General features: G+C 41.5%; 1 protein-coding gene across 1 annotated transcript in view; it reads right to left on the bottom strand.

Annotated features, from left to right (window-relative positions):
• LOC126175920 (serine/threonine-protein kinase SMG1) overlaps positions 1 to 17,609 on the bottom strand; it is a 383,335-nt gene that overhangs the window by 310,014 nt on the left and 55,712 nt on the right. Inside the window, exons 4-6 of the mRNA XM_049922990.1 lie at positions 10,667 to 10,833; positions 7,732 to 7,861; positions 2,027 to 2,152 (exon numbers count right to left, since the gene is read on the bottom strand). Coding sequence (XP_049778947.1) covers positions 2,027 to 2,152; positions 7,732 to 7,861; positions 10,667 to 10,833 — 423 coding nt within the window. The remainder of the gene's footprint in view (positions 1 to 2,026; positions 2,153 to 7,731; positions 7,862 to 10,666; positions 10,834 to 17,609) is intronic.

Raw genomic sequence — 17,609 nt, 5'->3', positions numbered from 1 at the left:
TATCACCCTCGAAGGCCAAGATGAAGGCACCGGTAGCAACCTGATTGTCCCTCGGACCCCGATGAACGCGCCGGACGAAATGAACACCTCTACGTTCTAAGTTGGCGCGCAGCTCGTCATCAGACTGCAAAAGGAGGTCCCTATGGAAAATAACACCCTGGACCATATTTAAGCTCTTATGTGGAGTAATAGTAACGTTAACATCCCCCAACTTGTCACAAGCAAGTAACCTGCGTGACTGGGCGGAGGATGCCGTTTGTATCAGTACTGAGCCAGAGCGCATTTTAGACAAGCCCTCCACCTCCCCAAACTTGTCCTCTAAATGCTCGACGAAGAACTGAGGCTTTGTGGAGAGAAAAGACTCCCCATCAGCTCTCGTACAAACTAAGAATCGGGGCGAATAACTATTACCTCCATCCTGAGACTTACGCTCCTCCCACGGCGTGGCCAGAGAGGGGAACGTTTTCGGATTGTACTTTTCAGCATTAAATTGAGCCCGAGAACGCTTAGAGACTGCTGGCGGCTGGCCGCCAGCGAGAGATGATGTACCACGCTTCATTGCGGGTCATCCGCCCTGATGCCACCTACTCCGACCAAGGGCCCTCCCCACGGGCGCCACCCAGCCGCAGCAATAGCCACCTGGCAGGATGTCCATTGCCGGGAGTCCTGATGCCCCAGGGAGACGGGCATCTACTCCTTGGCATACGTGGGGAGTTAACGGCGCAGGCATCAGTAGAGCGATCCCTGTGTTGTCAGGGGGCTACAACCAAGAGGGTACATGGCGGCCCCACCACAACGGACTGGCTACCGTGCTGGATCTTAGGTGCAAAACTGTCCAAGGTCGTCGTCGCAGTTAAAAGAAACACTGCAGAGTGCAGCGTGGGAATCGCATCCAGGGACGTATCCTCGCCCAAGAGATGGAAAACGAGCGGAACACTATTGCAACGACGAAAAAGCCGGCTAAAGGTCTCAATGCACGACGGATACAGTGCACCACGTAAGGCGCCCTTCCCCAATTGGCTCGCTCTTCGGAATAATTTAGAAAGATGGAGGTCAAACCCGAGAGGGGACCATCACATAAGGCCGAAACATGTGAGACTCCTTTTAGTCGCCTCTTACGACAGGCAGGAAGACCGCGGGCCTATTCTAACCCCCGAACCCGCAGGGGGACAAATGCAAGACCTGCCCTCACAGACCCAGTACCAACTATTCCATTCCTGCTACAGGCATTTAATACCACATCAAAGGCAGGACCACCATCCCGTTGCTGAGCATGCTCTGTGCTTATCTTCAATGACTGCTTTACAGCCTGTCCCAACTGGAATTTTCCCACCAATGCCAGCTTCTCTGATATGGGGGAAGGGGAACTCTGCCTGCTACTTATTCTACTTTCCTGTGACCCTTCTGTGACCTTAGCTAGTGTCTGTCCCTGCTTGTTTCTATCCCCTTCCCAACTCCCACTCCACCCTCACACACACCTTCCATCCCTCCAGCTCATTTATATAGTTTTTCTCCTCAGTCTGCTTCTCTTTCCCTCCCCCAGCGCCCCACCATCCTACCCTTGCCATACCTCTGCACACTCCTACAGGCAGCACCACAGCATCTTCTCTCATCCCTACCCTGCTATCTCTATCCCCAACCAACACCAACACCTCTTCTGTACCACCACTGCTCACTGCAGTGGTGCAACAGTGCCCACAGATGACTGTGCGCGCACGCACTGACATCACACTTTGCCCCAAAGCTGACATTTTGCAACACTCTACTTTTAAATGTGTGTCCGCCAATGTGTACTAATTTGTATTGTTATTCCATTCGAAGCTTTCCATTGTTCAAATATTAAGAACTGTTTACTTTCAATATTCTCCTGGGAAAGGAAATATAGAAATGATTAGGAAACAATATTATAACAGAAGAGAGAAGCAGTCCTAGACGGAACATGATAACACCTTGTTTATGTGCTTTTATGCTACTCAATATTTTTCTCTGCATATTCTGTGATCACATAACTGTGTGCCACACTTACCCTAAAATGTTTAGTAAAAACTTCCGGGTAGAGATCAATTAGCTGCAGTATAACATCAACAGTATTTATAAGGAATTCAGGAGAATCTGCGTACTCAAGTGTGTTCTGCAGTTGAGCCATTAACACCTATAGAAAGAAAAATTCCACCAATTAGTGGCAACTACATGAAGTATATTTCAAAAGAATGATTCAAGATATAATGCAATTTTACATATTTAAAAATAAAAAAGCAAACCACTTATAAACAATAAATGAATCACTATATACTTTCATTTGATTCAAGCATTTCTGTTAGACTCCAGTACGTCCCCTACCTTGGAAAAAAAGAGAGAAAGAGAGAGAGAGAGAGAGAGAGAGAGAGAGAGAGAGAATTTACGGTGCTCCACTAGTGCTGTACAACAACCATGTTCAGATGGTTCTCAATGAGCAGACGTGGTCCTGTACTCTCCTGATTTCAGAATTTAGTGCTAACAATAAAGAGAGATGGGCAGAAATCAATATGCAGTGCATGGAACGTGCTGTTTGCAAAGCAGAGCAATGTGTAACTTTAGCTGTGGCCTCGACTGATGATGAAACAACTCATCATATTCTGTGATGATCATTTGAACTAGTGACATGCAAAACATTACTAATTTGAATAGGCAATTTACTGTGGTGTACATTCATGCAATATTCATATACTTGTGTGTGGTATGTGACAGAGCCATGCAAAGCTTATGGTTCAGAATTTTGTATGGAATGGAACCCAATTTCCAATGGCACAACATTATCTTTAAAATGAAGGAGTAGGCACTTAAGAAGTTAGAAGTAGCAAAGGCAGCATACAAAAAGCAATTATTAGTGATTTGACTGACTTAATAAACAAAGGTAAGGTACAGAAAGAAATGCTTCCCTTCATTTTTATCAATATTTTAACTATGAAAATGTGTGTGTTTTTCCCATAATTTGCATAGTTCTGCAGATGAGAAAGTTGTCAAAATATTTTAGCATACACATTTACTTCCCGAGTTCATATGAAGCATGAATCAACAAATGGCCAATAATGTGACACAGAAAATAGTGCTTCTTGCAAAAAAGGTTTATGAAATTCCTTGGCATTGGATATATGTATCAACATTTCAGGTACTTCTTTAATGGCTATTTATATTCGTGACACTGATAATAGCTTTGTTGCCAAAATATTACTGGTCCCCATTCCAATGAAAGAGAATATAACATGACTTATTCATTTTAGGGCTACATCTACTGTACCCTGCTACTAGTGTGTGTGAGTACGAGTGAGCCACATGTAGTGTTGCCACATTTGTGTACCCGAATCAACTACCAACTGTATCAGCGCGAGCTGGCCACTAGAGGCCGATGGTAGCAAGCATGCACATGTCGCAATCTCCGCTGCACCGTCTACCAGTGGTCCATGCCTATACACACATGGAGCAGTGCTGACTGGCGGTCTCTATATTGTTCTAGTTTGTACCACTCACATCAGCTGTTCTTTCTCTTATCACATGAGGAATCTTAAGAAACTTATTTCAGTTATTGTTCAGAGTGTTATGAATAAACCCATGTTTGTGTTACTTGGATCAGCTTCACACATTATTCAGTTACTACTACATCAGTTGTTATTGTCTGGTGTTTCATAAGCACACTGTAAGTCAAGAAAAAGTGTCAAGTCATCTAGAGACACTCACAACCAAGACTGAACATACGCTAGCTTTCAGAAACTCATTTTTCAAGCTCCCCCCTGCACAGAGTCCTGACCTGAATCCTATAGAACACCTTTGGGATGTTTTGGAACACCAACTTGGTGCCAGGCCTCACTGACTGACATCAATACCTCTCCTCAGTGCCGCACCCCATGAAGAATGGGCTGCCATTCCCCAGGAAACCTTGCACACCTGACTGAATGTAGGCCTGTGAGAGAGGAAGCTATCATCAAGGCAACGGTCGGGAACACCATATTGAATTCTAGCATTACCAATGGAGGGTGCCACGACATTTTAAGTCATTTTCAGCCAGGTGCCCAGATACTTTTGATCACATAGTGTATATAGTTCTCAATTTCCTAATACAGACAAAACTACTGTCTCTGTTATGGGCTGATAGTACAGATTTTGTTGAAACACAAAATCTTTCCACGATTCAATGTGCATTACCTGCTTTTCTGGTCAGTTTGTTCCTTTAATATAATAAAATTCAATTTTTCTCCTATATAGTTAACAATTATTTTATTAAATATGTTGTATGTTAATTACTCAGAGAACTTAATATCTTGAATTTGTTTTTCTAAACATTATAACAACACAAAACTGTTCCACAAACAGATGGTTGTAAAATCTGTTGGGGCGGAGGGGGGGGAGATCTGATTTTGATAGCTCATTTCATTATTTTGATGTTAAGCAAAATCACAGCCCTTACTATTTTACCAGTCCACGCACGACAGTGCAGGGTAATCATATGTTCCAAAAAGGCACCCATGAAAAAAATGATTTTTCAGGGGGTCATACCTCAGGTTCTACTGATCACAGAGACAGGGGATCAAGTGTTTTGTATAGACCTTGAGCTAGCAAGCATTTGTATACCTGTCAGAGGAATGGGCATACAGCAGCTACCCTACAGTACAGGGTCAAAATGTACACTTTCTCCACTGTAGGTAAATTGAGCAAATCAGTCAGTTGTATTGAATTAGTTGTCTAGGGTGGACCTTAGGCGGCTTATACACTGAGGTGACAAAAAACATGAGATGCCTCCCAATAACGTGTCAGATCTCCTTTTACCAGGCATAGTGCACGAACTTGAAGTGGCATGGACTCAACAAGTCGCTGGCAGTCTCTTTTAGAAATATTTACCTATGCTGCCTCTGTAGCCATCCATAATTGCATAAGTGTTGCCAGTGCAGGATTTAGTACACAAACTGACCTCTCGATTATGTCCCATAAATGTTCAATGGGAGTCATGTCAGGCGATCCGAATGGCCAAATCATTCACGCGAACAGTCCAGAATATACATCAAACCAATCACGAACAATTGTGACCCAGTGACATGATGCATCCTAATTCATAAAAATTCCATCATTGTTTGCAAACATTAAGTCCAGGAATGGTTGGAAATAGTCTCCACATAGCCGAATATAACCATTTCCAGTCAATGATGGGTTCAGTTGGACCAGAGGACCCAGTCCATCCCATGTTAACACAGCCTACACCATTATGGAACCACCACCAGTTTGCACAGTGCCTTGTTGACAATCTGGCTCCATGGTTTTGTAGGATCTTCACCGCACACTAACCCTACCCTCAGCTCTTACCACAAGAAATCTGAACTCAGGTGACCAGGCCATGGTTTTCCAGTCATCTAGGGTCCAACCAATATGGTCGAGAGCCCAGGAGTAAGCCAAAAGCAATGTCTTAGTGTTAGCAAAGGCACTCGTGTCTGCCATCTGCTGCCATAGCCCATTAATGCCAAATGTCGCCGCCCTGTCCTAACAGATGTGTTTGTCGCACGTCCCACATTCATCTCTGCCATTTTTCATGCAGTGTTGCTAGTCTATTAGCACTGACAAACCTATGCAAACGTCACTGCTCTCGGCCATTGTCTACTGAGAGAGGGAATGCCTGAAATTTAGTATCCTCAGCACACTCCTGACACTGCGGGTCTCTGAATACTGAAATCCCTAACAATTTCTGGAATGGAATGTCCCATGCATCTAGCTCCAACTACAATTCGATGTTCAAAGTCTTAACTCCTGTTGCACAGCCATAATCGCGTCAGAAATGTTTTCATGCTAGTCACCCATGTATAATTGACAGCACCGCCAATGCACTGCCCTTTTTTTACCTTACGTATGTGATACTATCGCCACCTTTATATGTGTGTATCACTAAAAAAACCTAAACTCCTCCCGAACAAGCTATGAAGGCTATCCCCCAAGTTTTGTTACCTCAGTGTAAAAGCACCATTTGTTCATGGACAGCTCATACAAAACTCTGAGAAACCATGACTTTTGGGTACAAAAAGTACGAGCTGTGGGGATGGGTACTTCTATAATTTATATTCATGACAGATCAGTGAAATTTTTACCATATGCTCCTAAGATGATTATCTCATCAAACCTTGAAACTTTTTTTGATATCTTTAACCGTTCCTGAGACCCTGCGGTTCAAAGTTACTATACTTATGCATGTAATATACACTTAACATCTGTAAACGTAGATTTTAAATGACATAGTGAACATATGCAAGGGTTCTAGGGTCATCACAAGGGTTCTGCAGTCACCAAACTGTTTTTAGTCAGCATTTTTTCACCAATAAAACTTTTTAATATGCAATCTCCACATAATAAGCACTTCACACCTACCCAAATGGTACAGCAATTACAAAAATGGGCTAAAAAGGGTCTTAACTTAAAACAGCTGCCAAAAATAATGTACAACTGGAAAGACTGAAAATTCAATAAATTATTTCCAACTACATTTTTACTCTTATGATACAAATCATAAACAGAGAGTTTTTCACGAACTGCTATCGATGAGTAAGGTGTCCAGAAAAAAATCAACAATTTTGTGTTAACCTTATATTGTGCATGCTACTTGTTTATATGTGTCAGGGCACATAAATGTTGTGTCTTCTGACCTACAGAATTCGTTTTATATATGCAGCACATCCTGCAGTAGCAGGAAAAAGAAGGGAAACAGCAGAAAAATGCTCTTGTCGGAGCACAAAAAAAGGCAGATACATTCCTCTCCAAAAGACTCTGACAGGGATGTGAGGAACCAGCTGCCTCACTCTTCATTCCACCTTTCTCACCAAAATTTTTGGCTGGTGAGCATATTCATTCTATTTAGTGGTGACAGATGGTAGCAGAGGAACTGTGACAGTGGAAGAAAGAGGACACAGTGCCAGTGGGAGAGAACAAGAGGAGACCATGATGGCAAGAGAGAGAAAGTGGCAGTGCAAGACAAAGGAAGATAGATGACAAGAATAGCAATGGGAGCCAAAGAGAGGATATATTGTCAGTGAGACAGAGAGGCAGTAAAACAGAAAGAGAGATGGAGAGAGATAGCAGCAGTACAAGCAAAAGAGCAAGGAGACAGTAGAAATGAAAAATACAGATGAATGGAGACCATAGGCAGTGTTGGGGGTCTGGATCCTCACAGACCGGTAAACTTTTAACACATAGGTGTAGGGGAGGGAGCATTTAGGACTGAAGTTTGAAACATATGAGTACCAGAAATAAAGTAAGTTGGACCCCCTCTTCCCCAGAATTACTGAGATGCTGATGTATGGTGGAGACGGTGGGTGTGGAAAAGAAAGACAAAAGAAGACAATGGAAGCTATGTACTGCAAATCAATGGGAGAAAAATGAGGCATTAGGAGAGAGATATACAGACGTGACAGTGAGAGGGATATGCCAAATATGAAGGTTTAATTATGAAGAGAGACTGGGTAAAGGGATTTAGAATGTCCTATATTAAAAAGAGCATGAATACATTTGCAAGTTAAAAAATTTTTCGTAAGGAAGGTGGAATGAGGACTGAGGCACCTGGTTCCCCACTTTTCTCTCACAGTCTTTAAAGATGAACATATTCACATTTTTGGTGCTCCAACACAAGCATTTTTCCACTGGTATAACTTTGCTTGTGGCAGCATATTCACAATTTTTTCAAACACTCATACATTTATATGTATTAGTAAATATTGTACTTACACTTGCAAAATCTTTCAATTTTAATGTCTCCGTATCCAGTTTCAGTGTCTCTAAAACAGCTTTCATTAAAAGTAATTTCACATCCTCATTTCTCTCATTCTGGTATGTTTGGAACACCCAGTCCAGATACCTACAATAAAAGAACAAATTGCATTACAGGTTACAACTGTGGAAGCTACAAAAATCTAACATGTTCTTCTGGACCTTCATAAAATATTAAAAATATGAATTAAAGAAGACGTTAGGTTTTACTTTCAATGCCCAAACGTTGGGTCCCTTACCAGCTGCCTTGTGATTCACCTGTTTCTTTCCAACAATAAAGACTCCTAAAAGCCATTCTAAGTTCCTTTCAGAAATAGACATAAAACTATTAAGAGGAAGATTCAGATGGCCCAGAATATGGATAACACAGGAATTTATCTACCAGTAGCGATCATCATGAGAGTTACACACATGGACATCTAATACATTTGAAATAAATGTTAATTTATGTAGGTTTTTGAATACATACTTCGTGTCTGCAATTTTCAGTCAATATACCGGGTGATCAAAAAGTCAGTATAAATTTGAAAACTGAATAAATCACAGAATACTGCAGATAGAGAGGTACAAATTGACACACATGCTTGGAATGACATGGGGTTTTATTAGAACCAAAAAAATACAAGAGTTCAAAAAATGTCCGACAGATGGCGCTTCATCTGATGAGAATAGCAATAATTAGCATAATAAAGTAAGACAAAGCAAAGATGATGTTCTTTACAGGAAATGATCAATATGTCCACCATCATTCCTCAACAATAGCTGTAGTCGAGGAATAATGTTGTGAAGAGCACTGTAAAGCATGTCCAGAGTTATGGTGAGGCATTGGCGTCAGATGTTGTCTTTCAGCATTCCTAGAGATGTCAGTCGATCACGATACACTTGTGACTTCAGGTAACCCAAAAGCCAATAATCGCATGGACTGACGTCTGGGGACCTGGGAGGCCAAGCATGATGAAAGCGGCGGCTGAGCACACGATCACCACCAAATGACGCGCGCAAGAGATCATTCATACGTCTAACAATATGGGGTGGACCACCATCCTGCATAAGCATCGTACATTCCATCAGGTGTTTATCAGCCAGGCTGGGGATAATGCGATTCTGTAACATATCAGCGTACCTCTCACCCGTAACGGTAGCAGTTACAAAACCAGAATCACGCATTTCCTCGAAGAAAAAAGGCCCGATAACGGTAGATGTGGTAAATCCAGCCCATACCGTGACTTTCTCATCGTGCAATGGAGTTTCCACGACAGTTCTAGGATTTTCGGTAGCCAAATTCTGCAGTTGTGGGCATTGACAGACCCTCAGAGCGTGAAATGAGCTTCGTCGGTCCACAACACCAATCGCCATCTTTTGAAACGCCCACATCGCAAATGCCCTCCGCTTTACTAAATCGCCAGGTAATAGTTCATGATGCCGATGGATTTTGTACGGATAGTTTCGGAGGGTACATCTAAGTGCCAACCAAACAGTAGTGTATGGAATGTCGGTGTAACGTGCAACTGCACGAGTGCTGACTTCCCTGTGCATAGACGAACCCGGTACAGTCTCCATTTCTTCCTGAACTGTCTCAGAGGCATTACGCCTTTTGCTCGGTCGGCCACTAAGGGGTCTATCATCTAAACAACCTGTGGCTTCGAACTTCAAAATCACTCTTGCTACAGCTGCATTTGTCAACGGACCTTTACCTGTTCAAATCCCCTTCCATAACGCTGATCCAGTACATTCCCCATTATGATAATACAGCTTCACTAAAAGCGCCTTTTCAGGTAACGTCGACACGCTGCGACTGCTGGTGCATCTAATTCTCTCTCTCTCTCTCTCTCTCTCTCTCTCTCTCTCTCTCTCTCTCATTACAGCTCCTTTTAAGCATGATTGTCATGCGCAGTCACTGACCTTTTGCTGTCCAGCACCATCTGTCGGACATTTTGTGAATGTTTGAATTTTTTTGGTTCTAATAAAACACCATGTCATTCCAAGCATGTGTGTCAATTTTTACCTCTCTATCTACATTATTCCGTGGTTTATTAAGTTTTCAAATTTATACTGACTTTTTGATCACCCGGTACATATACAGAGTTGCCTCACTGAGGTTATTACAAGTGAAGGAAATAAGGTGGTTTAGAGCTCAATACAAGATTAGCAGTGACGTCATTAGGCACAGGAATCAAACCCAAACAGGAAAAGAAAGGGTGAAAAACTAAGATTGCCAAGGAATTAAAAAAATTTTAATCACCCATACCAATGACTAAGTGTGTGTTCTAACAACTGAGCTCAGTTTACAGATATGAGTCACTTCATTTTGGCAACTGTATTCCATCTCCCTCACATTGGTGGTCACCAACATACTTCATCACATGTTAAGTCCACCAATAAACAACAGTACTTTCACTTCAACAGTTGCCATTCTTCTGATGGTCTTTAAATTTATCATAACGTTTTGAAGCTGATTTTCAATGCAGATACAAGGATATCCCATTACACACAAGCTTATTTCACACGTCAACTTCCAGTGCACCTTTTAAACAAGACCATAACTACTGGCTCAACTTATTATTATTATTAATAATAATAATAATATAAAATACAGATGTTCACATCGTCACAAAATACTACTCTGATGTAAATGTGTAAATCAACGTCTTTGAGTGGGCTGACTGAAAAAAGTGATGCTCTGCCTGTAATTTTAGTCTATAAGGTAGTTTAAGACTAGTGCACAGTCCACTACAGAATGAAACAGTCATTCTGAAATTAGCATTTTTGTCATTTTCTGCCATGTGCAAGTCTATCACAATCTGGCATGTACAAGCTCATTTTATTTGATTTTTAAAAACAACTGTTTACTATATTGTTGTTCAAAAATGCTTTTACCATATGTTTCACAAACCTTTTAAAATCTTGGTCTAGCACATAACCAACACGGCCTAGGCACTTTGCTGCATGAAGTTTTGCCTCTGATCCTGGTCCACTGTGCAGTGTGTCCAACAGTGACTCCATGATCAAGTCAAGAGATCGGCGAATATATCTCCCATTTTCAGGTGCCATCAAGGACTCCTAAACAATAAAAGAATAATTGTAAGTTCATTTTTTCAGTTCATTAAAATCGATCAAGTTTTCAAATACGTAAAATACTTTTGGTAATAAAATCTAAACATTTGCACACTGATGAAATAGTTATTAAAATTGTTAAATTCTGAGCTCTTAGAGTGAAATTTTTGAATTGTCATCAGAAGGCATCGTGCTAGCACTGAAATATACTTCTAACTACTGCTTGTAACTGAGTAGGTGCTTCTTTAAGAAATCTCACTTCTTGTCAATACAAAAGTCCAGTGTTGCTGAGAGTTTATCAGGCATCACAGATAATAAACTAAAGGACATCTACAAACGTGGAGCTTTGTAGAAATAAATTATTTTGTTACCTTCCTATACACTCTAATGCAGAAAGATAGAAGAAGAAGAAGAAGAAGAAGAAGAAGAAATGAGATGCGAGAAAGCAATAAAGACAGAAAGAAAGAAATGTACACCATAGATTGGGCAACAAGTAAAGAAAGCACAGTTAATGGGTTCAAGAATGTCCTACTAAAGCTTGAATCAATGAATGTAACCTGAGTAAATTTGTAAGTAAACTGAAGCAGACTTTTGTCTCTAAGTACATCTGACACAACTGCAGACTTAACCGCTTCAAAAAATGAGACCTCACACAGCACATTCTCTAAACTAAATATGTGATCAACAAGATAGTAAACAATTTGGTATTTCTACACACTGAACCCAATCTTAAGATTCTAGGTCTGTTGGAGCTAATGGAAATATACCACCATAAAATCACAAAGCCTGAATCGATGTGAAATGAATGGGCAGATCTTGCTAGCCATAGTTATTGTAGTAGTTATAAAGACTTGTCTTAAATTTATTATCTTACACATGTCTGTCTATTTTGCAATTTTGATATCTGATACTATGTAATAAATATCTTTAGCAGTCGCATATCATGCTGTATGTGTGAAACACTTTGAGGTATACATACAAAGAGTTTATTTTGGGTGATGTGCAATTCTAGAATAGTTAAATCAAAGTTTGATCACATTACAGCGTCATAAATATTCCTTCTGGATCTTCTGGTAAGTTTTTCACCACTTTCTATCGTATTTTCCATTTTCTGCCTCACAAATTTCAAAATTTAACATCTAGTTATCTCACAACAAGAACTTATGTTTCACATCACATTGCTAATGAGCATATGTAAATAATGTATTAAACAATTTGCATCTAGCGCTGGACCCCACAACAGGGTCCAGTATGCAACATGTGATTTAATAAAACACGAAAATTTTTGAGACTGAAAGTTTTGTTATCCATAGTTCCTCTCATTACTTAAATTTTTCTTGTTCGTTGGGAAATGTATCTGTTGTAGTGCTCTACAAAATAACAGTCATGACCTCAGTGCCTTTTTCACCATCTGGATTCTTCCCCAAACACCACATTCTCAGAACTCCGCATGTGGGTATAGCACTACAACACGTCCTTGGTTCTTGCCACCTACCTGGCCTTAATTGACGTTCATTCCTTCCATCTCAGCACTTATTCACTGTAACTACTCCTTTCTTCATTCCATTTTAGTTTTCTAGGTCTTTCATTTTCTGACTTGTCTATTTTTCACTGTCCCCCCCATCCCAACTCTGTAACATACAATGCACTTAGCTTTTCACTCTTATTAACTTGTGCACGGCGTTTTAGTAGTAATATCTGTCTTGCATATTACCCTCTTCTATCTTTAAGCTCTCAGGTTTTCAAATCTTGTCCAGTCAGTCCCCAACAATCAGTCTTTCCTTCTCATCCCATCCGGTAAGTCTCCCCTGACCTGCAGTGGTGAGTACTGTACTGTACCCCTTTCCCTAAACCTCTCCAGTCCTTTTTGTCCATCCCTCTTATTCCCCTTTCAACTCTTCTGCCAGACGGAGAAGCCAGTGGCTCCAAAAGTTTGAAAACATTAAATCATTTTGTGAGTGTGTGTTCCCCTGCTGTCGTGTGGGGAGTAGATTTTTTTATCTATCCATTTACATTATATTGTCAATAATTTATTATTTTTGTTGTTATATTTCAGTATCTTTAGATAAATTTTTGGCTCCCTGGTGCCCACAGATAACAGAAAGTCACACAGATGAACAATACGTGGAATTGAAGTTTTAGGGCCTTGGGTTAGATCCAGCCAAACCTACAGCCTAAGTAAACACCAGGCAGTGGTGCGTGAAAAAATTCCGTGGATGCAGTCAGCCGGGGGGAGATAAAGACCTCTACAAAGGACCTCCTGCATAATTACAATTTGGCATCTTGCCTTAGGCCAAGTATTAGGGGTCAGAACTCCTGGAGATGGTGAAGAGTCAGAGCAGGAGTGGTTAGGAAATTGGTGGACAATGGAGAAATAATTGAATAGAAGTTGGAGATGCCGAAACTGCAAGCATGAAAGCCCAGACTACACTACAAGAATTTACTCAACTCATTCAGAAACCCCAGTGGTCAGCTTTATGCCACAGTGCTGAAATGGATCTACTAGTCACAATGTTGAGGGGTGCCGCTGAACCGTATACCTGGCACCAATAGTCCAATCCTGCTAAAACTAGAGCCCTATAAAAGAATAATAAAATGAAGTTATCCTCACACCAAGAGGAATGACTTAAATTTCAATGCATTCAGTTTCAGCTGCACATTAATTTCAGCAGACATGTGGGGCAGTCAGGGCAGTTTATTATTGAAATGTGTGTGTGTGTGTGTGTGTGTGTGTGTGTGTGTGTGTGTGTGTGTGTTTGATGGGTGCCCAACGGCGAGGTCATCAGTGCCCTTACACTTATGAAAACAAATGAATGTGAAGATGAACTAAATGTGTTGTACACGCATGCACTCGAAATGACCACACAGCCACCCTGTATCACATGCACTTAAACCAATTAGGAGGGAAGACAGCTAATCAAGAAATTAAAACCTAGAGAAAACAAAACACAGAAGAACTAAAAGAAAAGCACAGGGAAATGTGACTGGCTGACTGCTTACAAAAAACTAGGGTGAGTCAGACACCCTTTGACGCATTAAGAACATCTCTGTAAAATCTTGTTTAAAACATTGGACAATTCACGAAACTTTAAAACCCAAACCAAATTACATAAAATAGATGGCAAATCTGCCACAGTCCACTGGTCGGCAAATAAAATGCAGTCCAATAAAATGTGGCACACTGTTATCTGTATGCAACAAGCACCACACATTTGAGAGTCCTCTCACCGGAGTAAGAATCCATGTGTCTTAGGGCTGTGGCCTATGCAAAGACGTGCAAGAAGGACCTCGTCCTGCCAACGTGGCTGGAAGGAAATACCCCATGGCAGAGTTGTGGGGTTGACGACAAGGAGCTTGTTATCGGTCACTGCCACCCACTCGTCTTTCCATCAACACATGACTTTGTAACTCAACACCAAAGTGATAGCTTGCAGGGAGATAGCAAACTGAAATACCAGAGGATCACAATATGCCCCAAATGGCATCATGGACGGTTGGAAAAAAGGCGTTCCAGAGCAAATGGTGGACACATCTGGTCATTCAAATTTGCACACCAACCACCTCCAACTGTGTTAGAGGACAACTATTTATATACATTTGTGTGTAAGAACATGCAGACCCCTGTAAATGTCTTCTCTGGGTTGGCACAGTTGCTCCAGTAAGCCCAATAGGTAATGAGCAGAGAAAATATTTACCAGAAAGATGTGATTCTTGCAGGGCGATACGTATTGCAAACCAGAATGACAATAGCACCTGTTAAAATTCTACCATACTATCACCCTGGAGATAATCAGAGAGGGAATAGGGAGGGAGGGAGGGGTGGGGGTGAGAATTAAATGGCCAGGGTAGTGAATCATGCTCCATGGTCTTCACTTGCAACCACCTGCATTGGCACAACGCACTACAACACAGGTTAGGTAGAGTAGGATGATCTAGGGCTGCCAGGCCTGCTGGAGTCACCTCTGTCCTAAATTTATTCATCAACTTAACTCTTAAAGTTATGAAAGTTTTCGAGCACTGTGACGATTAATCCAGTTTAAGATTGGAAACAGAAGAAGAGCAGGCAGCTCTACCATCAACAGCGTGCATTTCCTTCAGTCATCGATCGGTGTCATGCAGTGAGTCCTCACTGTTCCTCTACCAGGAGATGCTAGAGCAGAATAAAACTGCTCTGGTGGAGAATTGGGGATAGGGGGTCCCCAATAGTGGTACAAGGGGGGATGAAAAATGACTTACTCCATCTCAGACTGAGACCCACACACACACACACACACACACACACACACACACACACACAGTGAAATAAGGGCTTGATGTCATCTGGATGAGCAGCAAGATATTTGCAACCATTGTTGCAAAACTGGGTTTTATAAAAATACGACTGAAGACGATTGTACTTTTTTTTAACACTGAAGTATGGTAAATGATCAAAGGTCTTGCGCCCCTGGATTGTCCGTTTCTTCTTCTAAATTGGACACATTGGCAGATGGAATGACTATCAGACCTGGCAGTTGACATGTTGTAAGATGGGCACAAGACGTTCTATCAGGCGGAGAACGTCCACAGCTCCCACAGGTGGATTCATTGTGACATCAAGATGACATATGTCTGAAATAGAAATACTTAAAGCACTGCATATGTTTGCAGGGTTTGAGAATGTGGACCTCTCCAACAATAGAAAAAATTCTCTCATGTTATCTCTGAATACCGCAGACTAACTGCACCTTTGTTGTTCCAGGTTGGCACATAGTAGTTCTTCCAATTCTGGTGAAAGATAATACCCTTTGGTTTGTTTAAACTTCTATAAGGAGTAAAAGAAATATCACTCAAAGAAGTTCATGAAAAATAAGGCATGTGACAGTGTGTTGGTTAGGAGGGAGTCACTCCTTGTCTCTCGCAAAGGCCACCACCTCTCCTAACTTATCTTTGACATTTACCACGAAGATTTGAGATTGATTGTTAAGCATGAGAATCTCACTGACAACATTCACAAAAGGCCATCCAGAGAAAAAGTGATCTTAAATACCTGTTATGAGCAGAGGAACATGGAGAAACTGCATGAAATGTATCCAGAATTTTGTCGAATTGCGTCATATGAAACGACCTCTGACTAATTGAATTTCTAAAAATTCTGCTTTCTGTGTGCAGTGAAAAAGTTAACTGATGGACACAAAAGAAAACACATTAAGCTGATTCATGATTTTTCCCTGCTTTAAGTGTGCCACATACCACTTACAATCCTCTCAGATTCTGAATTGTCACACACCTTACATCTATCTTCACTCCTGTCAGCCTGAGCTACTAAGCAGTGTCATCACAACTGAGAGTGGAAACTACAGTATCCCACCTCCACAAGCCTGAAAAGCCCACCGGAAGGCATCGATCCACACAACAGTCACCGGACGGCACTCCTATAATTTGTGAGTGCTGCTGTTGCTGCCTCAGCACTCCCTCCCGCAGTAGCCCATCGGTACTCATGGCCACATTATAAAGTTAGCAGTGCAGGGGTCCGCACCTCAGCTGTATTCCAACTGTACTCTTGTACTGTTCATTGTACTTGTCATTTGGTTCCTGATATTGCTACGTCCAAGCTCTTATTTGGTTCATTTTCCTGACTTTTCAGTCTGCTGTTTTGTCTTCATTGTCTGCCCATTACTGTTATTGTCTTTCCGCAGTTATCAGTGACTCTCAATTGACACCTTCGGCTGGCTGGCCAGTGTCTTCTAGTGATGTCCGATTCTGATTACTGGAATTGGCTATGAAGAAAAATGTCAACAGTATCTTATGGACACAAAACTCGTGCAACTCATGACAGTGGAACAGGAACAGCAACAGCTGCTCCTGCAGTGGCAATTACAACAGCATTTGCAGTAGCAAACCAACTTATTACGTCAAAAAAAATTCAGCTTTTATTAGAATGCTTGCCAGTACAGTGTTCACAAACCATCCAGGATGTGGTCACTTACCAGAAGGCGTCCTGCCAACCCACATTTCTGCCATTTAATAACACCAAAGAAGATTGGGACAAGTAATTGCAGTGGCCGAAACAGCACTTTGTCACTTTTCGGGTTTCTGAAGATGCTCACTGATTGTCGCTTTTCCATTCCTGGGCCTCCCAGGAGACATTTTTCTTAAGAAAGAAGTTGGTTCCTCTCTCAAATCCAGTTGCAGTGACATTCAAGGAGATGTGTTAGTTTCTGTCACACTAAAATTGCAATAATTCTATTTGGTCGCATCACACATTGCGTTCCGTTAATACCACAACAAACAGAGTTATTTATATAGCTCATGGGTGTCAAATTTCAAAGACTGAGTCGACATTGTGATTTCACTTGTGCAAACCCTTCTTGCAAAATCTTGCATGCGGTTTCCTCGATTCGACACATGGTGGTCAACTGACCTTCGATGTAGAACTACACATTTCAGACCTGAAACTGGACAATTTTTCCTTTGACAATATTTTGAAAATTGCAGACTCTTTCAAGATCACACAGGCCGCAAATGAACGCCTTATGCCTTATCCCCAGGTAGCAGTTGTTCACCTGCCACCAAGGGGATGGAATTCTTAATACATCCTTTCCCCAGCAATAGTATCATGATGTCACTTTTGGATGTGTCAATGCCCTCTGCACAAACAATCACACTGTGTCGGTATAAGCAGTGGGGTCTCCCATTTTGTCCTCGCTGTTTCATGACACACCAATGTCCAGATCACTGGGCACACTGCAACCGTGGGCGTCTCCTGACTGTCAAGTACAGGGACAGTCAAACCCATCTTCACA

This window comes from Schistocerca cancellata, chromosome 3 (genome assembly GCF_023864275.1).
Source record: "Schistocerca cancellata isolate TAMUIC-IGC-003103 chromosome 3, iqSchCanc2.1, whole genome shotgun sequence".
In the NCBI taxonomy this organism is placed as follows: Eukaryota; Metazoa; Arthropoda; class Insecta; order Orthoptera; family Acrididae; genus Schistocerca; species Schistocerca cancellata.
This window is presented reverse-complemented; position numbering and strand designations above follow the sequence as displayed.